General features: G+C 42.3%; 1 protein-coding gene across 2 annotated transcripts in view; it reads right to left on the bottom strand.

Moving 5' to 3' along the window:
* Nucleotides 1-5,161: 5,161 nt before the first annotated feature.
* KCMF1 (potassium channel modulatory factor 1) overlaps nt 5,162-21,078 on the bottom strand; it is a 47,647-nt gene continuing 31,730 nt past the window's right edge. For both annotated transcript variants that reach the window (XM_064642060.1, XM_064642061.1), the window contains 5 exons: nt 20,042-20,181; nt 13,799-13,900; nt 9,296-9,470; nt 6,755-7,037; nt 5,162-5,798 (listed from right to left, as the gene is read on the bottom strand). In XM_064642060.1, coding sequence (XP_064498130.1) covers nt 5,537-5,798; nt 6,755-7,037; nt 9,296-9,470; nt 13,799-13,900; nt 20,042-20,181 — 962 coding nt within the window. In that variant the 3' untranslated portion in view covers nt 5,162-5,536. The remainder of the gene's footprint in view (nt 5,799-6,754; nt 7,038-9,295; nt 9,471-13,798; nt 13,901-20,041; nt 20,182-21,078) is intronic.

The raw sequence follows: 21,078 nt of genomic DNA on the forward strand, positions 1-21,078 counted from the left end.
CTGGCTGGGAAGGGCAGGAGAGTCCCAGGGCTACTCCTGGGCCACAGGGATGGTAGAGGCAGGAAGCTGCCACAGCCTCACTTCTGCCTGCCAGGGATTCACTCTGGTCCTCTGCCCTCCTCCATCCCACCCGAGTCACTCCTCTTCATCTTGGGCATGACTGTAGTGTCTCCTGCCTCTGACCACCATTCCCTCTGCCTGTCCTGTTGTTTCCCACACTGTCAACTTCTCCTAACTTTTCCTATACATTTTTTTCCCTTCCCAGCTCCCCCAGCCCCCAATGTGCCGAGACCCACATCAGCATCCCTTGTTCTGGCCTCCCCTCCCCATCATCTCCCACAAGGCCAGCACTGCCTCCCTTATTTTTCACATGGTACAGGGGGGAACTGAGGCCCACTCACCTTCATCCTACCCCTCCACTGTTGTTGGCCCAGCAGGGAGGATGCAGCAGTGCAGGTCATCTTCCAAATGGCACCTCTCCTACACGCCCCACAGCTGCAGGGCCCTACTTTTACCACCACATCCTAAGTGTGCTTATCCTTGTGTTGTGTTGGATATTGCAGGAGGCAAAGGCCACTGCTGTGTTAAAGGTTGTGTGGTGGAAGCACACTCCAGAAGCTGCATGGTTCCGTTCTCCTTTTCCATTTTTATCCATGAGTAACTTTTGAACACCTGTGCTGGACGTGTTAAGTACCTGCAAATAAATCTTTGTGCAGAGGCCAGCACGTTTGTACCCGCTGTGTTTGGAAGGCAGGAGCCAGCAGCAAGGCTGGAGGAAGGGCTGTACGAGACTGACTGCAAGGACTGCAGGGCTGCCAAGGAGGGGAGGGCATGGTCACTGCCTCCAGCACAGGACACAGCACCGCAGAGGGGGGTTCCACCAGTGCTGGGCATCCGTACTTCGCTCCTGTTCCTTAGGAGCTGAAATGAAACAACAGCCTCAAAACAGCAGAGTGTCCTTTTGGCAAAGCAGGCAGAGCAGAAGTGAAGGTCAGCTACGTCAGGGAAAAGATTCAGTGATGTAACTGGAAAACTCTTCACATACTGAAGGTACCCAGTGCTTTCCTGGTTTAGGTCTTCCGAGAGCCCCAGGAGCCAGTGGCACCTCTCTGCCCCCAGGGCCTTCTGACTGGTGGCACGGAATTGCCTTTACTCCTTTACAACAGACACGTCTCACCTGCGGGTGTGCACACATCTGGATGTTTGGTTTCTGTGCCAACAAGCTAACAGGGAGCACAACTCTGTGCCGAGAAGGGAGGTCTTGCAAACCCACCCTGAGCTAAGGACAGAGAATGGAACCTCCCAACTTCCCTGAACACAACCAGCCCCCCACCCTCTCAGAGTCCCAGGAAACTGATGAAGGCAGTCACCACAACCCCAAGTAAAACGTGAGGTGGATGCAAGCTAAAATGCATTTTCACTATCACATGTGATGTCTTTCTTTGGCTTTGACCCAAACAGAAAAAAAACCCCACCAGACCTCTGATTAAAACAGATCACAAGACACAAAAACGGACCAGAGTGATATTCCAAACAGCTTTTCAGACTTGTTCCCACCTTCAACACCCTTGTTCCAATCCCTTCAACTGTTATGAAGTATTGGGATGACTGTGTGCCCTTCTGTCTGCCCCAGAGAAGGCTCTTTGGCAGTCCTTACCAGCCGGAGGCTGCACTGGAATGAAGGCTGGCACGGTCTCTGCTGACAGCGCAGCTCTGGTGTCCCACCAGCAGCTGGGGGGTGCCCTGGGGGTGCCTCTGCCCGCTCAGTGCACGGGCACAACTCCAGGCCCAGCACACCCCCTGTGAGCAGCTCGGGACCCGCCCGTGGTGCTGCACATCCTGCCCACGGGCAGTCAGGCTCCCCTTGGCTCGTCAGTAACACTGCCTGTTCCCAGGAATTTCTGCTGCCTAACAAACTGTTTTCTAGCTAGTAGCCTGGGAAATTCATTTTTGTCTGAATCACAGCAGAGTGAAACAATACTATTGTTACTGGACTTTTGAGGAAAATTATTGACCTGGACTGAGGCCAGGATGGAAACTGATGGATGACTAAAGCCAAGCATTTTGCAACCCTATGAACAGGGATCCCAAATGAGGCCCTTTGAACTCCCCTGGGCCACAGTGGCTGTGCCAGCACCTCTCTTGGAGCAGGATGCCTCTGGGAGCTCGTCAACCCAGAGGTCTGAGAGCTCAGAGACCATCAATGAAAACTGACAACAGGGCCTGGGCTGGTACCCCCTGCCCAAGGCTCAACCCTTTGCCCACGGAGAAATGCATTCAATGGTATTTCACTGAACTCAGGGGGAATTTTTAAGAGGTACCTTTGCACACACACACACACACACACACACACACACACAGGTGCAAACATCCACGTCTGTGTGTGTGTGAATCCATTTCAGTGCCCTACAGCAAGTGTAGCACCAACGTTGTCATCTTAGAGTCATAATTAAGCTACTCTTTTGCTTGTAGTAAATCCTGTTGAGTCATTCTGTGACTGTGAAATTACTCAGTGATTAAGTGCTGCCAAATCCTTTAGGCGTAAACCACTGAGCAATTCCAAGGCTAAGTTTGGCAAGGGGGCTCACTCTGAACCTCCCGACTCAATGGGAGTGCATTCTCCATCCTTACCCTTTTGCATCCCCAGTCTCTGTGTACATTGTTCCAGTTTGACTCCAATCAAATTCTCCTTTGTGTTTCTATGTAGTAACAGAGTGAACGTGGCCACAGAACTTTTTTTGTATCAAAATTGCTTTTGCTGGTCCCTTTGCCAGTGATTCTTTAAGTGACCTTAATCACCCCTTCACAATACAGGTTTCACTGCATCCAACAACTGTGCAAATTCCAAGTACTAAGGTTCCCTTTTCTGGAAGGGTGGTGTCCATGTTGTGTACTGGGAAGTAGTTTGGGGGTTGTTTTTTCTGCCCCCTCACATGGAAGAATAACCAACCCTCTACAGGAGTCTGCTGCAAAGCTGCTGCTGGCTGTTTTCACTGCAGCCCAAAGCACCCTGAAAATAAATGTTTTGGAAATACCCCACAAATACTAGCCTGACAAAGCTCACTCTGAGAAGGAAAAACACTTCCCCGCAAATAGGAATTGGTAGACTACTCAAAAAAATACCTTCCAAGTAGCCATTTTGTATTATTTTTAAACCTAAAAAACACTCAAAACCTCCACCCCCAAACAACTGAAGATTTGTACGAGTTGATGTGATGCTCAAGGATACCTTTAAACCCAAGTCAGCATACATTCAGTCTCCAAGTAAGCATGGATAGTACTGGTTTGCATCCCCTTCAAAGCAAGCAGAGTGGAGTCTGGAAGTCATGCAATCCAAGTATCCTCTGGAGACCAGCCATACACCAATACAAAATAACACCACACCTGAGAAGAGCCTCTTTTAAATGCATCTTGGTCTGTGCAATCTTGAATTCACCTACCTGTGAAGAGTTTAGGACTGTGTACTTCATCACTGGCCAAAGCGTCTGGTTTCAAAACATGCTTATGTAAATCACTCAGGATGTCTACATGAATTGATTTTGTGTTGGAATATACAGCTGGAATTAAAAACAGCTGCAGAAATTTCTGGAACAGAACTGTCTGCATGATACATCAAAACCAAAGAAAATCAACTGAACAACAGTCTTGAAAATGCTTTATTGAACCGTCTGTCTTATTGTAATGTGCAGAAGATGTGTTTGAAAAACTACAGCTTGAAAAATTTTTGAAAATCCTCAACAATCAATCAATAAAAAAAGTCCCTACTGGGGGTAACTCTCAGGATAACCAGAGGCCGCATGTAAAGTTTCCCTTGAAACATTTTCTGTTGCAGAGACTAAAAAAAAAAAAACCACAAAAAAACCCAACAAAGCTAGGGCTGCTCTACATGGAAACAATCAAGATTTGATGATTTAAAAAAAAAAAGGAGGGAACTTAAAGTTCAGTCTATGGGGTTGTTTCTTTTGCTGCTGTTATTTTGGATTAGCATACATGTCACAGTTTTGCTGAGAACACCACATGGTGTCCAAGTCTGTACGTTTACTCTACAATGCTGCTGAGAAGGGAGGATACAGAGAAAGAGAGAGGGGGTGAGGTGAGAGATCTGGAAAGACACCATTATGATATAAGCCTAGTTTAAATTTTCATCAGAAGCTGTGTGCACTTTTGTTTTTATAATCTAACTTTACATTCAAAAAACCCCACACACAACCAAAAAAAAAAGAAAAAGAAAGAAAGAAAGAAAAAACCAAAACCAAACATACCCCTGTCCTTGCCTTGGGGCTATTATAAATTTCTATGCACAAGAACACCATACTCTTTTTTTTTTTTTTTCAAACCAGTAGGGTTAACAGTATAGGCATGTAGGTGGCATGATTCAACTAAAAGGCTTTGTCAACTTTTTTTATACCAGAGAAAATAACCAAAAGAAATAATAAATAAAAGTGCTAAAGTTAGCATTAGGAATTCCATTGTAATATACTGACAGTCTGGGAATCCAAATCCTCTAGCTTTCCTGATACCGTCAAGTCTCTGCAAACTATGAAGCAAATACATAAATAACTCAATATGATTGAGGCTGTGAAAGGCTTTTTAAAACTAAGACAATATGATCCAGGTTAACTTTTTTTTTTTTTTTAAGAAACACAGTGAATATATGAATTGTCTACACCTGAATAAAACATATTTAACAATTAAAAAATTTTAACAACCACAACAAAGAAAAGCTTTAAACAAAAGTGAACGTCATTTGATTTCAGGGCACACAAAAAGCCCCTTGCAGTAGCTTCCAGCAGTGGCCTTACTGTTGTGTCTCCTATAGATGCATAAAATGAAGATTAACTCCACACATTGAGGTGACGGCTGACAGGGCAACATAATGATCACATACAGCAAAATGCCACACCCCGGTCACGACAATGTATCCCACTGCAGAGTTTCCATCCTGTGCAGGAACAGCACATGAAGATGTCATTCTGTCACATATTATTCAAAAGCTACTTTGTGGCCACAAAACTGCTACTCAGCACTAACCTTCTCCTCAGGTAACCTTTGAATAATGGGAAAGCTTTGTGTTTTTTTATAGTTTTACTCCTTGTATTTAAATTTTTAAATGACAAGGTCACTAAAACTCATGCACGCTGCAAAAAACGTCATGCAGTAGTTAAGGTAAACCATCCAAGCAGTTTTTATTCATTAATATTCATAAATACACACAGCAGCTTCATTAGAGATTTTTCATTTTTTTTTTCCTCTTCAGTTTGAATGTGGAGTATTAGGAGAGCCTTTTGCATGTCAAGGTACAGGACACAGAGCTTTCTGCTCTGCACTGCAACCTACATTTACCTGCTAGAAGTAAAAATTAGTTAAGTGGAAATGATTATCATATATATCTTTTCTCTCTTTCTTTTGAATGTACACAATGTAACAAGAGTGACAGACCTGAAATTACAATCACCAAAACAAACCCAAGATAGTTGTTGTCCACTTTCATTGGCAAATACAGCACAGAGGACATTGTCTGCAAAGTGGGATGTCATCAAAGAGGAGGTGGAGGAGGCTCGTTTCCTTTATTACTCTCTTTTAAATTTAGGTTTTCTAAAGCAACATCTAGAGGCATAATATCTACACAGCCCATAGCACCAAAATCTGCAATCTCCCCCCGCTCATCCTCATCTGAGGAGGAACTTTCTTCCTGCATCAAAGTGGACAGTAGAAGCTCCTGAACAAACAGGCTGCAGTCTGCCCGTTCACTTTCCATTGACTGACGCTCCGCTTCCGACATCTTCGGGTCATTCAACCTGTGCAGCAGCAAGGGAAGAGAAGACAGGCAGTTGCTAAAAGCCCAGTTCACCAAAGACACCACCAACAGGCACAGAGATGTGCTCAAAAGCCGCTCCCTCAGGACAGTCCTGCCTGCCCTTCCACACGTGCAGCACTGGCAACCTCTGGCCCCGCAGTGTGACAGGTATGGATTTAACAACTCACCCCTTCCCTGTTCCTGCAACAGCATTCAAAGTGCAGCCTGAAGCTAGAGGAGAATCAAAAACTATTTATGAGGTTTCCTGCTATTCAGGTGTCTTTTAGGGAGAGCTGTTTCTCAGTTGAGTGCCTCCTTTGTTTCTACATCAACTTTTAAGCTCACATTTGCCATAAAATACGTTACTGTACATGTAAAGCCTCTGGATTGCTGAAGCACCATACAACGTTCATTCCACCACTTCTCCTAGGGTACAGGGCATGTCCTGATAGGGGGAAGGAAACTGCTCACTCCAGCTCTGAAAGTCACAATATCCATGACACTTGCAGGTGCCTTGATTAAGGTTCTGAAATGAGTTTCTGATTGAAAGATGTCACATGGTACTATTTCGGACTCAGATAAAAATCCCTGTGACTCAAATCCAGGCTTCTTGGCACAGGAGTTGTTAAAATTCCTACACTCTTTCACAATACCAAACAAACAAAAATATGCTTGCAGAGGGCATGGCAAGGGAAATGTGGAAAACACCTTTATTTCAGGTCAATAGTCAATATTTTGAAAGAACTGGAATGCCATAGGAGGTGAATCCTCTTTAAAATAACCCTGGGATTTAAGTATAATTTCTAAACCAGGTAAGTATGCTGTTAACTAACACCACCCTAGTCATGTGCCTAACTCCAAACACCTAAGTTTCACTGAGCTCCTGTATCTCCACCAGAACTAAGGTAAACAGAAATCGTAAGAGGTAAACACAGGTAAACACACTGAACAAGTTACCTTGTAAGAAGGAACTGGGAATTCTGGATAGTCTGCTGACTGTTTTCTGTGTTAGATGTGTTGGTGGTTGTTGTAGATTGTGTCATAGTGGTGTTGACATTGATCGTGTTGGTGCGTCTGGTTGCATTGCGTGCAGTCTCCAGTTGTTGCCTTGCTGCCTGTGCATGTTGTCGTTCCAACTGCAGTTGCATCTGCAGCTGCTGTAACTGAGAAGCAGAAGGGCCAGAGGAGTTGAGCTGTCCTCCTGCAGAACGCCTCACACCTGATAGCTGAGATAAAAGCTCTGCCAGAGAAGAGAAAGCTACTATGACGAAAGATCTTAAATGAGCATCACACAACAGAATGAATACACCCTGAATTTCAGTGCATCGGTTCCTTCTTTTTTCAATCACCAACATCAAAGCACAAACAATGCTCAGAGAGCCCACTAAACTCTTTTTCAAAAAAAAAAAAAAAAACAACACTTTTTTTTTTTTTTAAAGTCTGAGCATTTAATGGCTCCGAGGGTGAGGAAGATTAAGAGCCAATCCATAGGTATTGTCTGGCAAATTATGTCCTCTGCAGCAATTCTCTGAGACTTCAAGTCAAAATACCAAATGACCCAGAAACTCAACAACTGTTCCCTGAAAGCACAAGTTTCATCTTCCTGATTGCCCCAGAGGGAAGCTGTGCTGCAGCCAAGAGAAAAACTGTACCATTGTTTCAAACTTTTAATAAAAAACATTTAGCTAAGAAAACATGTTGAATCATTGCTTCACATCAAAAGCATTTTGTAGGAATTTTTATTTCTGCTGGAATCACAGAGAAGGCCTAGCAATTAAAAAACCCCTCTGTTCTTAAGTCTTCCAAATCAGAAGGATGGAATGCTTATTGCAAGTTTCATCCACAAGGAATTTTTTGAAATAAGTATTAGCAGCAAATTACTGCTCAGTGTACTACTGCAGAATCTCTTCTACACCCTGTGTAGAAGGTACTTTTTATGTCAGCCAATTGCTGCAGTTGATGCAAGAGCAGAGGAAGCAGAAGACAATCCTGCTCCTGCCCCTCTCTTCCACATTACAAAATTACTACGGAGGTCATGACAATTTTTCTTCCATCGCATTAACAAAATGTAACCATTCTAAACCAAGCCTTCTTTGAGGGAATAAAGCAAAATACAAACTCAGAGTGGTCAAGTAATTTTCACCAGCAGCGACAGCAACAGCAAGATTTTATAACTTTTAATTACTACAGAATGCCACGGGGAGGGAAAAAAATTGTAAAAAAAAAAAAAAAAGTCACTAATGCTACAAACTTCATTTAAACAGAAAAATTACTGCAGTCATTCCTATTTATTATGCCAGCAAAAAGGAAGCCACGTTAAAACTTCCAGATGTGATTTAGATATATTTATTGTCACTGTAAGTTTAAACTTGGATAATAGCAAAACAGTATTTTGGAAGCAGGTGTGAACTCGAGACAGTCCTGGAACAAGAAAGACACCCAGCTCAGTGCACTCTAAATGCAGAATCACAGCTTCCACCAAAAGAGAAAAGATGCAGAATAAGCCCATTTTACTCCACATGTAATGCTGCTAAGTGGGAAGGTCTTGTGAGGCTGAAAACAAACTTCAGCAGTCACTCCACATTTAACTGTGCTGAACTAGCTGCTCTTAGAAGAGAAAGATGATGCCTTGCACTGGAAGCTTCATGAACATATTCCCTCCTTGAACAAACCTGAGTCTTTTTCAGACCTCCTGTGACCTTGCTTAACTTATTTTCTTCTCTTGAATGGCTAATTTAATTTATTCACAGATAATTTAATAAGTTTGACCAGGCCAGTAGAGCACCAGAGCCACTGAGTCTTACACTGGCATGGTCAAAGACCACCATATGAAAATGTTTAGATTTCCCCTCAGGCAAAGCTATATGTGTTTTCAGAATTGTCTTTATTTTCTATTTTTAATTTCTTGTAAAAAACTCATTTTTTTTCAAATCAAAGCTAAACACAGGCCAAACAAGGTATTCCTGGGAATTTTGGTGTTGAAAATAAGACACTCTTCCCTTCATCACCATTTTTCTTACCTTGACCAAAACAGACCTCAAATACTTGTAACAGTAAGTTTATAAACGAATTTAGATGTACATCTTAAAATGAAGTCTGTAATATTAAATATGATATAAAAGCCTGGCACTTGAACAGCAGCCTGGAGGCCAACTGAACCAATTTTAAATGCCCATTAATATCAAACTGAGCTAATTTCATCCTCTTTGAGACATGCTCTCCTCCATATAAACACCTTTATCACGTGGCAAATTAAAATGACACATGCTAAATTAGGTGATGGAAGCTGGACACAAGTACCTACACAAATACTCAGTGCCAACACACAGGTTTGGGAATAAGCCTTACACTGCCTGGAATTCAAAGCACAAGCTACAAGCACTCTGCTCACTGGGGGATCCATCTACACAAGCAGCTTTGCAGCAACAGAAAGCAGGAAACCTTGAGTTTTACGTGAGAGGAGGACATCAGGGTAAAATCTGTGGTTGTGGCTCTTACCAGCTATAGGATCCATGGCTTCTCTATTGCTTGGAGAATAGGAACTCTGAGAAGATGAAAGCCCACCAGGGGAACTGGTAGTAAAGTGCATGTTTGATCTACGTGCACGGGGGCCTCCCAAACCCCGGCCTGGGTGGAACATCCTACGTACATGCCGAACGCCACTGGATTCATCGTAGCCAAGATGTTAAGAAAACAGAACTGTTTGGCATTGAGTGTTAAATGACCAGGACATCTGATGGGTGAAATACTCAGATGCACACTGCTCTTCACTCATAAAGCAATGATTCAACTTCTGAAGCACACACTGAAGCTATGGTGCAAGTCAGACTTACTGATCTGGTAATTTTTTTTGTTGTTGTTGTTGTTTTTTGAGGGGATCAAAATTTTCTAATCAGTAATATGAAAACAAACAAACAAACAAATATGTTCACCCAAGCTTACTACTGAGACATAGGGATTTGGTTCTCCCTCCCCAATTCTTACGTTAAGTATTAAAAATATTTAAAAAGTTTATTGCCACTCCTATCGGAATTACGTAATAATTACTGTATTCCTTTTCACTTCTGTAATTCATGCTTTTATCCAAGAAATTTCACCACTTGAGTCCTTAGGAAAACTGTAGGTTTCTGGAGTATTCAGCACATCCATCACACCCCTTTGTTTTACCCCTTCTTCTTTTAGCCGAAGAAATACCACTAATTCCAGTTATGACAATGATGCTTCTCATTTTCCCATTTCCCTCCACTTCTCCCTATCAGATGCTTATATTTCCTGTCAAACCTTTTACAGGTTCTCTCATATTAAATTTTGATGCAATCAATAGATTATTTAAAGATTATTTTTGTCATAAAGCTGTCAACATGCATTTCTCCAAGGCAGTTCAGATAAGGCTTCCTTTTAAAAATCACTAGTACAATTCACTGGTGAAAAATAAAATAACATAGACTTTAATACTTTAACTGTTACTAGACTTTTAGCTTAGGTCCTCCATCTCCCATGCTTTTTATTTTTGTAATAGGATGCTCACCACTTGTATGGTATCTACTACAGTAAGGGCAGTGTACCTTGTACTTTTGATAAATCACAGTTATGATGCAGAACCTCCCAACGTCATAGAGGTCAAGAACTTAAGACTGAAAGAAATTACTACACTCCTCATGGAATGAGAGAGCTTCTGGCTATTACAAAAAGACACAAATATATCACACAACACCTACAGGATGGACAAGGGATCAGACCCAGCCAGCACAGGTTTAGGAGGGGCAGGTCCTGTCTGACCAACCTGATCTCCTTTTATGATCAGGTGACCCGCCTGCTGGATGAGGGGAAGGCTGTGGATGTGTCTGCCTGGACTTCAGCAAAGTCTTTGACACTGTCTCCCACAGCACACTCCTGGAAAAGCTGCAGCCCATGGCTTGGCCAGGGGCACTCTGTGCTGGGTTAGGAACTGGCTGGAGAGCCGGGCCCAGAGAGTGGTGGGGAACGGGGCTGCATCCAGTTGGGATCCGGTCACTTGTGGTGTCCCCCAGGGATCAGTGCTGGGCCCAGTTCTGTTTAATATCTTTACTAATGATTTAGATGAGGGGATTGAGTCCACCATCAGCAAATTTGCAGATGACACCAAGCTGGGGGGAGTGTCAATGAGCTGGAAGGCAGGAGGGCTCTGCAGAGGGACCTGGACAAGCTGGAGAGTTGGGCTGATTCCAGTGGGATGAGGTTCAACAAGGTCAAGGGCCGGGTCCTGTATTTTGGCCACAACAACCCCCTGCAGTGCTACAGGCTGGGACAGAGTGGCTGGAGAGCAGCCAGGCAGGAAGGGACCTGGGAGTCTGGATTGACAGGAAGCTGAACACGAGTCAAGAGTGTGCCCAGGTGGCCAAGAAGGCCAATGGATCCTGGCCTGGATCAGGAACAGTGTGGCCAACAGGTCCAGGGAAGTGATTCTTCCCCCGTACTCAGCACTGGTGAGGCCACACCTTGAGTGCTGTGTCCAGTTCTGGGCCCCTCAGTTCAGGAAGGACATGGAGGGGCTGGAGCAGGTCCAGAGAAGAGCAACAAGGCTGGTGAAGGGACTTGAGCACAAGTCCTATGAGGAGAGGCTGAGGAAGCTGGGGCTGTTCAGCCTGGAGAAGAGGAGGCTCAGGGGAGACCTCCTCACTCTCTACAGCTCCCTGAAAGGAAGGTGTAGCCAGGTGGGGGTTGGTCTCTTCTCCCAGGCAACCAGCAGTTGAATCCTTCTATATTTGAAAGCATTATTTTTTATAGCTCAAACATTCCCTAATTAAAAGTCATCTGGTGGCATCTCTGATTCTAGGGGGGAGAAGATGCTGCAGAAGCCTGAATTCTAATCAAATAACTTGTGCGTTTCAGCAGGAAATTAATTTCATTTCCTGGCCTACAGAGCTGTCAAGTCAATGTTGGAAGCCCACAGTCTAACCTTTGGTATAGTGCTACATAGTTACTAGGGATGTAAATCTTGTTAGAAAAAGCCTCATCAGGCACTTAGTTGTAATAGGCGACTCCCTTCTAAAGGGAACAGAGGGAATGTAGACCAGACCAAACTCACAGGGAAGTCTGCTGTCTCCCAGGGGCAGCAGGGTAAAGGACATGACTGGAAAACTCTCCAGTCTAATAAGGCCCTCTGATTACTGTCCATTATTGGTTGTTCAAACTGGCAGTAACAAAATAACAAAGAGAAACCTGAGGGCAATCAAAAGAGACTTCAGGGTCCTGGGACAGGTAGTGATTTCCTTGATCCTTGCGGTAACAAGGAATAACATTGATAGGAATAGGTCAACGAGTGGCTCCGAGGTTGGTGTAATCAGAAAAATGTTGGGTTTGTTGACCATGGGATGATCTACTCAACACCTGGTCTACTGACACCTGATGGGATGCACCTTCCTAAGAAAGAAAAAAAGAGTTCTAGTGCAGGAGCTGGTGGGGCTTGCTGGCAGACCTTTAAACTGGCTTGGAAGGCGGAAGGGGAAAATACCAGGCTCGCCAGTGATGAGTGATGGGATGGTGTGACAAAACTTGAGGACAGCAGCACTAATGGGATCCCTCCATCTGCCTCACGAGGTGTTGACTACAACATACCACACCTGAAATGTTCCTACACCAATGCACACAGCATGAGGAACAAACAAGAGGAGCTCGAAGCTTTGGCCCAGTCCCAGAGATTTGGCATCACTGGCATAAGTGAAACTTGGTGGGATGAGACCTGTGGTTGGAGTGCCCTGTTGGATGGTTCCAGGCTCTTCAGCAGGGACAGGCAGGGCAGGAGAGGTGGAGGGATGGCACTGTGTGTAATAGAAGAGTGAGGAGGTATGGAGCTCACAGCTGGCAATGGCACAGTTGGGAGCCTCTGGGTAAGAATCAAGGGGCAAACAAATGATGCAAATGTCATTGTGGGAGTCTGCCACAGACCTCCCAGCCAGCATGATGCCTCAAAGAATTATTCTTTGAGGAACTAAGGGACACTTCCAAGTCAACTGCCCTTGTCCTTATGGGGACTTTGGCTTGCCAGAAATTAACTGGGAGCATCACACAGCTGGACAAACCACGCCAGAAGATTCCTAGAAAACTTGGATGACAACTTTATGGAACAGGTCCTAAGGGAGCCAACTTGTAAAGATGCCCTCCTTGATCTGCTGCTTGTCCACAGAGTGGATCTCGTGACTAATATTCTTAGACTATCCTTTTTCCCTTTTTAAAAATCTTTAAACAAAAAGCTACTATCAAAGTTATAATGTAGCCTTTTTATCTGTTTGTTTAAATGAGACACAAAGGAATAGTTCAGAGATTACTTACTGCAGGGATGCTACATAGCCTGCATGTCATTAAGTAAAAGCCCAAAATATATTTCATCAGTTAATTCTACGGAGGAAGAAAATGTTTTAAAAAAGAAAAATATTCCTAGAACAAGGATAAAAAAAATCCCTAACAGTTCCACCTCTTCAGCCATCAAGCACAGATAAATCTGCATAACTAGCTGCTAAGGTAACTGAAAGACAGCATACTATTTCCCAAATATTTACAAATTATCAGTAACACTACGAAATCACATTATTAGATGATTCTGTTAAAATCAGCTAAGCAAATTTAAAATCTTCTGTCAAAATCAGCTAAGCTTGAATCATCTTGATGCCATAAATACACACAAGCACACTACTGAATCTTGATACACAAAATAGCATCAAGAGTAATGATCAGGCACGATAAACCACAGTGCAAGTAGGAAAACCTCTCTGTGTTGAAGTTCTTTCTGCTGTTCTTTGAGCAAAAAGCATTCTCAAGTATACCTACAGTCTGTGCACAGTCTGGCATTTTTACTTTTTTAGACTAGCAAGTGAACCTGTTTATTTTTGACATACAATATGTTTACCAACCTAAATTTCACGAAAACCAAAATATGCCCCCTTGACTATAAAAATCAAACCAAGACATCATGGCTGCTAGGTGAAACAGTCTAGCTTCTTTGCCTCAACTTGGAAAGGATATTAAATCTCTAGGAGCTCTGTGTTCCAGTGTAAGATGAGCTGCAAAGTCATCTGTTACGTGATTTGGATCCCCGCCAGGTAATGCTGCGCATATTGGACAAATCTGAAACGACAAAGCAAGAAAAAAACTCCGACTTTATAAAGTTTACAAAATAGAACTTATATCATTGAGTCAAACATCTTATGCTTTTAAAATCACATTCTAGGTATTCACAAACACCTGGATGTCAACATATTCAAACAAACCCAGAAAATGTACTGAATTGCAGATATTAATTTAGTCATCTTTTACTTCAGGATTTTCAGAATACTATGAAAACCAGAGTTATGATTTGCAAATTCTATTTTCAGAGTCTTGAAAAATAGTATTTGTATGCCAATTCTGCCACAGACTGAAGTCTAGTTACACAGGAATGCTATTTGCTTGCTTGACACTCATCTCAGCAGAGGCATCAATGAAACTGCCCATAAGTATTGGCTAAGTATCAAACCCATCCCACCCAGCAGTGGTTGGATGGTTTTGTTTTGTTTTTAAACCAAAGCACACATTAACTAGGCAGACAAACACTACTTTACAATTGCCATAATTATGACTTCTTTTTGAATGACTCCACAAACAGCTTGAAAAGCATCTTCCATTTTTTTTTACAGTAGCTGGGATGGAACATAAACCTCTTGCTCCCAGTGCTCTTCATGCTTATACCCAAGCTGTTGACAGCAGAACTCAAAGACCAAGGGCATTAAGGACACCTACAGAATAGTGCACATGTCTGTCTTACTCTCATGGAGGTGAGAACTAAGTCTCGAAGAAAGTTTACTGTAAAATCTCGGCTGCTTTCAACAGCAACTGCTGCATCTAATGCCACTTTAATTTCAGGAGCCAGTTCTGAGCAGAAAACCAGGCATTTTTAAAAGCTTTTTGCTGCAACCTCTCCCCCCTTATTTTCCATGTTTAGCATTTGTCTTCATAGATTTTTCACCACTACAGAAGCAAACAAGTGGACACACTACAGGGCACAACTTATCACAGCATAATATAATAAATCCTCAACTAAGCCAACATATCATACAGCTACTCTGTAGGGATATAGGAATGGATGTGTACTGGACAGATGGTTCTGAAGTCCATAAACTTCATTACAGCTGCCTAATCTTCAAGAATGTGTTTCATACCAAGAGAATGCAGCACCTTCAAAGCAATCTTTTTTCATTTAAGCTACTCTGAGGAAGCAGAAACCCAACTCATGAAAAACAACACACTCCTGAAAGTAGCAAAGCAAAAGAAAGTTCTTTGCTAGTAGGACAAAGGCGTTATAAACTGCACATATTTGCCCAAAGAGACTCAGTCCTCAGAAAAACACCAGCTAAGAAAAAGTTAGAAGGAACAACGAGAAGGAAGGAATCAAAGTATACCAACCCTAATTCTAAACATCAACTCAACTTTCAAGAACTCTGACCAAGAGAATTTACTAAAGAATTGTTACACACAAACACCAATTTAGTTAAGCGTAAGCTCTGACAAGAGTCACAACAAAGACTGCTGCATCACTGATTAAGTGTGACACAACTAAGAATAATTGTTAACTAGAACATGCATGAACAAATGCTGCAGTCAGAAATTTCTCTTGAATTTATGAACATTTGTATTAAGAAATCACCATGAATGATGACTCCAAAGTCCTAAGTCAATTATACTCACAGAATACCTGCCAGTACTTGCCTATTCATGTGCAAAGCAACCACTTTAAGTGACAGCATTTCTGTAATCTCAACAAGAGTTGACTGTGATCCTCAAGAATGAATCAGGGACCATTCAAACTGTCTCAGATCGTCCATTTCATTGCAAGAAAAGCTCTTCTCGATTTTATCAACAAAGTATCAACAGCCTAGTACTCGAAGTTCATGTACAAGTAGCCTAGTCACTGCCTTGCTAAAGGTGAGAAAGCTGATGCAGTGCAATGTAATAGTAGAAAATTTGCAGCTCTGTTCTGAAACGAGACTCAGAGACCACATTTGATGAAGTCTCCTAAAATTTTTGTATTTACAATGCCAGCAGACTTACACTGCATCTGATTTGGAACAGTCCAACTAAGTTGAAATCCAACACCAACAAAAAGACAAGGGTGACACTATAGTGGTTGTTCACTATAGGCCACTTAACCAGGTAGAACAATCCATCAAGCAGGTCCTCTAGAGACATATAGCAGCAGCCTCACACTTGCAGAACCTGGTCCTCACGGGGGTCTTCAGCCACCCCAGTATCTGTATTGGAAGGACAACACAGCATGACTGTAACCCAGGAGGTTTCTGGATTGCTCTCATGGCAACTTCCAAGTGACAGAGGAGCCAACGACCAGAGGTGCTATGCTGGACTTCATATTCACCAACAAGAAGGGCTAATTCAGGATGTGAAGGTCATAGGCAGCCTTGGCTGCAGCGACCTTGGTGCAGTTTGAAATTCTGAGGGCAGGTAGGAAGATGAAAAAAAAAAAATAATCTCACAACCCTGGACCTCAGCAAAGCATACTTTGGCCTCTTAAAAATATCTGTTTGGAGGAGTCCCATGAGATAAGACTGGAGAGCAGAGAGGCCTGAAGAAAGCTTGTTAATATTCTAGGATCATTCCTTCCATGCTCAACAGTTCCCATCCCAATGAATATGAAGTCAGGCAAAAATGCCAGAAAGCCTACAAGACAGTCCGGGCCAAACTCAAACACAAAAAGAGAATATATGGAGGTTATTCTCCTGGGATGACCTTGGAGGAATACATAAACATTATCTAAGCATCACAGGGCAATGTAAGAAAAGCTAAAGGCCAAATCAAATTGAATCTGGTAAGCAATGTCTACTAAGTCTTCTAGAAGTGCATAGGAAACAAAAGCACAACTAGGGAAAACATGAGCCCATTGCTCAAAAGATGAGGGGGGTGGTTTACACAGGACACAAAAGAGGCTGAAGCAGTGAACAACTCCTTTGCCTGTCTTCACTGGCAAAACTGGTCTTCAGGAACTTCAGGCCCCAGAGATCAGGGTGAAGTCTGGAGCAGTGAAGACATTCCTCTGCTGGAAGAGGATTAATTTGCAGAATACCGAAGTGAACTGGACATCCTGAAGTCCAGAGGCTGTGATGGGATGCACCAACAAGTGTTGAGGGAGCTGGCAGATGCTATTGGGAGGGTAATCTCAACAACCTTTGAACAATCACAGTGACTGGGAGAGGTACCTGAGGACTGGAGTAAAGAAGGAAAGTAGGAGGACTTGAGGAACTACAGGCTAGTCAGCTTGCCTTGATCCTGGGGAGGTGATGGAGACCATTTCCAGGCACATTAAAGACAAGGAAATCATCAAGAACAGTCAGCATGGAGGGGAAAGCATGCTTGACCAACTTCATAAACTTTCTGTGATGAAGTGGCTGGCCTGGTAGATGACTGAAGAGCAGAGGGTATTGTCTACCTGGACTTCAAGTAAGATTTCTAACACTGTCTCTCACAGGATCCTCAAAGACAAGCTGTTGATACACAGGCTGAATAAGCAGACAGTGAGGTGGAGTGAAAACTATCTCAATGGGAGGAAAGGTTGATATGCCAAGAGCTGTGCTGCCATTTAAAGGGACATCAGAAAGCTGAAGAAATGGGCCAATGGGAACCTCACGAAGGGGGAAGTCCTGCAGCTGGAGAAGAACAACCCCAGGAACCAGCACACACTGGAGGCCAGTCATCTGGAACATGGCTCTGCAGCAAAGGACCTGGGGGTCCTGGTGGACCATGAGCCAGCAGTGTGCTCTTGTGGTAAAGAAAGCTAGTGGTGTCCTGGGCTACATCAGAAAGAGTGTTGCCAGCAGGTTGAGTGTGGTGATCTTTTGCCTTCATCCAGCACAGGTGAGGCTACACCTGGGTACTGTGCCCAGCTCTCAGCACATGAGACATGCACACACTGAAGAGAGTTCAGCAAAAGGCTACAAAGATGATTTCAGGAATGGAGCATCTCTCCTCTCAGCCTGAGGGAAGGCTGAGAAAGATGGGACTGTTCGGCCTGGAGAAGGACTGTTCAGCCTGGAGAAGATCTCTCTCAAGGGGAGATCTTACAAATATACACAAATACCTGAAGGGAGCCTGAAAGGATGATGAAGCCAGGCAGCAACAGAACCAGAGACACTGGGCACAAATTCAAACACAGGAGGTTTCCTTGTGAACATCAGGAAACACTTTTCCATTGTGAGGGTCACTGAGCATTGGCCCATGTTGCCTAGAGAGAGGCTGGGGAGTCACTGTCCTCAGTGTATTAAAAACTGTCTGAACACGGTCCTGGACAATCACCTGTAGGTGGCCCTGCTCAAGTGACCTCAGTGACTTCCAGAGGTCCCTTTCAACATCAGTCAGTCTGTGATTCCTACCCACAAATACCTAACATTGCTGTACATACCTGAGAAAAATCAGCAGAAAGTAAACGTCTTACCTGCATCACCTCTGAATATAAAAATGGCAAAATTTAATTGAGCAAAAATTGCTTGTCTTACTCTTTGAAACATTGTGTATGGGGCTGGGGCTATAAGTGACTATCCCTGTAAACTTCCCTAAAGGTCTAAAAATATCTAAAATAAAACACATCTTTGGATAGACAGAGATATTGCAAGCTCGCTATCCAAATACAAACAATTGTTTGAAAACCTACAACCACGAACATTTAGAATCCATAATATTTTCCTCTTTAGTAATCTTGTAGCCTTTCACTGTCTCAGTAAGGCTACAGCACCCAAGTAGTTTGATGTCCATGCACACAAAACATTTATCATAAAAGCTAGATTCAAAACTCAGCACAAACAGAGACAATTGTATTCGAGGATTAAAACATTGTCCTTTATCGGTGTTTGGAACAAAGATATAGCAGTGTTGCAGACTGATGCACAAAAAGTGGGTTTTTTTTTAAACTAATACAACTCTTTCAGGATTCACTGGACTAGCAGGTGTCTAAAATCACAAATTTAGGCTTTAGTTATTAGTTCAGAACTAGTACTGAGTTCTAGAAGTCACAGCTGCAAACAAGGCCGTGTCAAATTTAAAAACCTGAGATCTGTGAACATTTCTGTGTCAGGAACATATCACTGACACCAAGTGGTGCAAATCAGAATTGCAATACTAAGCCACTAAACCAAATAAAGTCATCCAAAGGTGGAACTTTGAATGCTTGATGCTATGTTTGAAAGTCGTAAAGTTTAAGAAAAACTCAAGATTACAAAAATTGCAGTGTGTCGCTGAGTTAAATAATGATCCTACAGTCCAGTTGATTGTGCAGTAAACTGTTCAACTTCCTATGTTTTCAAGAAAGGTCAGGACAACTTTTGAGTCTCAAAAAAGGTGAACAAACACCCTTTCATATCACTCCTTCACCCAAGTTCCATAATAGGCTTGGAGAGAAATAATTCATTTTCTCCCACAGAATTTCTTGAAAGTTAAGAAAAGTACAAGATTAGAATAGGGAACTACTTATAATTAATTTCTTCATAATGCATTAGCAATGAGTAATACACTTCAAGCATCACTTTTTTTTCTAGGAATCTCTGCAAAACAGTTCACCAGAGAACAACACCCTGCATGTCATTCTGCTAAAACACCTTCTCCTTCTCCCAAGGTCAATCAAGACAGCAGGAGCTAACATCTCTGACTGAAGTATTTCTGTTGATACTTGTTTAAGATGTGCATTTTTAACACATCAAGTGTCCTGATGGTTAGGGAGGGGGGAAAACCTCCCACTTTGACAATAATAGTTTTAAAAGAATGGTAAAATCCCATTTCATAAAAATACCAGGTTCATTAAAATAGTTACTTGAAAAACACACCAAACTGTTTGCATGTCTTCCTCTCTCTTACAGTTACAAAAGACTGGCATAGCTATAAGCTTCCAGGACAATTACAAACTGGTTTTGAAAAGGGAGACACAACTAGACAGAATAACAATGAGAACTTTCAGAAACTGTGTCTTACAGAATAATGATCTCCTATATATGACAGCCATTCTATCAGGACAACAAAACAAAAATCATAAAAGAAGTAAGCAAGCTCACTATATTATGATACCCATAAATCACAGAATTTTGATGCCACTGTCAAGTTAGCTGCATCTTCTGACAAAACATTTAAATGAATACATGCCTCAAGACAGAAACAGAACAGAAGGATAACAGTTTTTCGGAAGAGACACTATTTTAAATATATTTCCACCACGAAAGCAATTCTGAAGCTTCTCACCACTTCTGTTGATGTTTCTGCATGCTCAGAAGTAACATGTTCTTGAAGAGATGTTTCCGTATAACCCATTTTCCCACAATAAGGACAAGTAAAGGACTGTGGCTGCTCTACAGAGAAAGCTTCTCCACCATAGTACAAATCTGAAACAGAAAGCATTTAAATAGGGGTTACTTCAACGCTGTATTGTCATTTATTTTGTTTGCATCAACCTTTCTTTATAAATGTACTTCATTGTAATCACTGCCAAGTTAATCTGGCCTGTCATTGAGATGGCTATATTCAAGAAATGTTCAGGCACTGATGACAAAAATCAGAGATTAGATTTCATTCTCATTAATACACATAAACATAGTTTTCTAATATTCATTAGGAACAAGGACTTCTATCATGATGCTGCCAATATTGCCAAACTTTCACTTTTCCACCACTACTCTTATCCCATGTACTGGCTCAACCACGGTATTTTTGAATCATGAGATTTCAAAAGCTGAACTCTTGGCAATAGCTCAAATTTAGATTACAATTTAAAAGTCCTCAGTGATACCATATGTCAATATTTATGCCACAGCTGAACCACTCCTTCGCAGTAAGTACTTCTGGAAATGTCTGAAATATATAACATAAAAGTTTGACAGTGAAAAAGGAATCTGATTATCTGTTACACACTGGTTGCAACTTTTAGGTGTGTTGAATGTGGGCACTTTTGTACTACTGATGAAAAGCATGCACTTTTAAGTTGCTAATGCAGAAGTTCGCCAAACGTACCACGAAAATTTATCAAACCATGCAATAAGAGAATGCTTTCCTCTCCCATTCTCTCAGGTATTAAATGTTCTATAGGGAACACGACTAAGCTTCACATTCGCATAATAAAAACAAAATATGTGTTTTATTCCCAGCAACGAATGTAAAATCTTTTCACTGACATTTTTTTCTAGGACTCATTGATAAGTAACGGAAAAATACTTTCATAAAATTATGGATCTCCTGCTATAAATTAAAAATTGGACATATTTGAACAGATGCTAGAACTCACG

The sequence above is a fragment of the Pseudopipra pipra genome, chromosome Z (genome assembly GCF_036250125.1).
Source record: "Pseudopipra pipra isolate bDixPip1 chromosome Z, bDixPip1.hap1, whole genome shotgun sequence".
Lineage (NCBI taxonomy): Eukaryota > Metazoa > Chordata > Aves > Passeriformes > Pipridae > Pseudopipra > Pseudopipra pipra.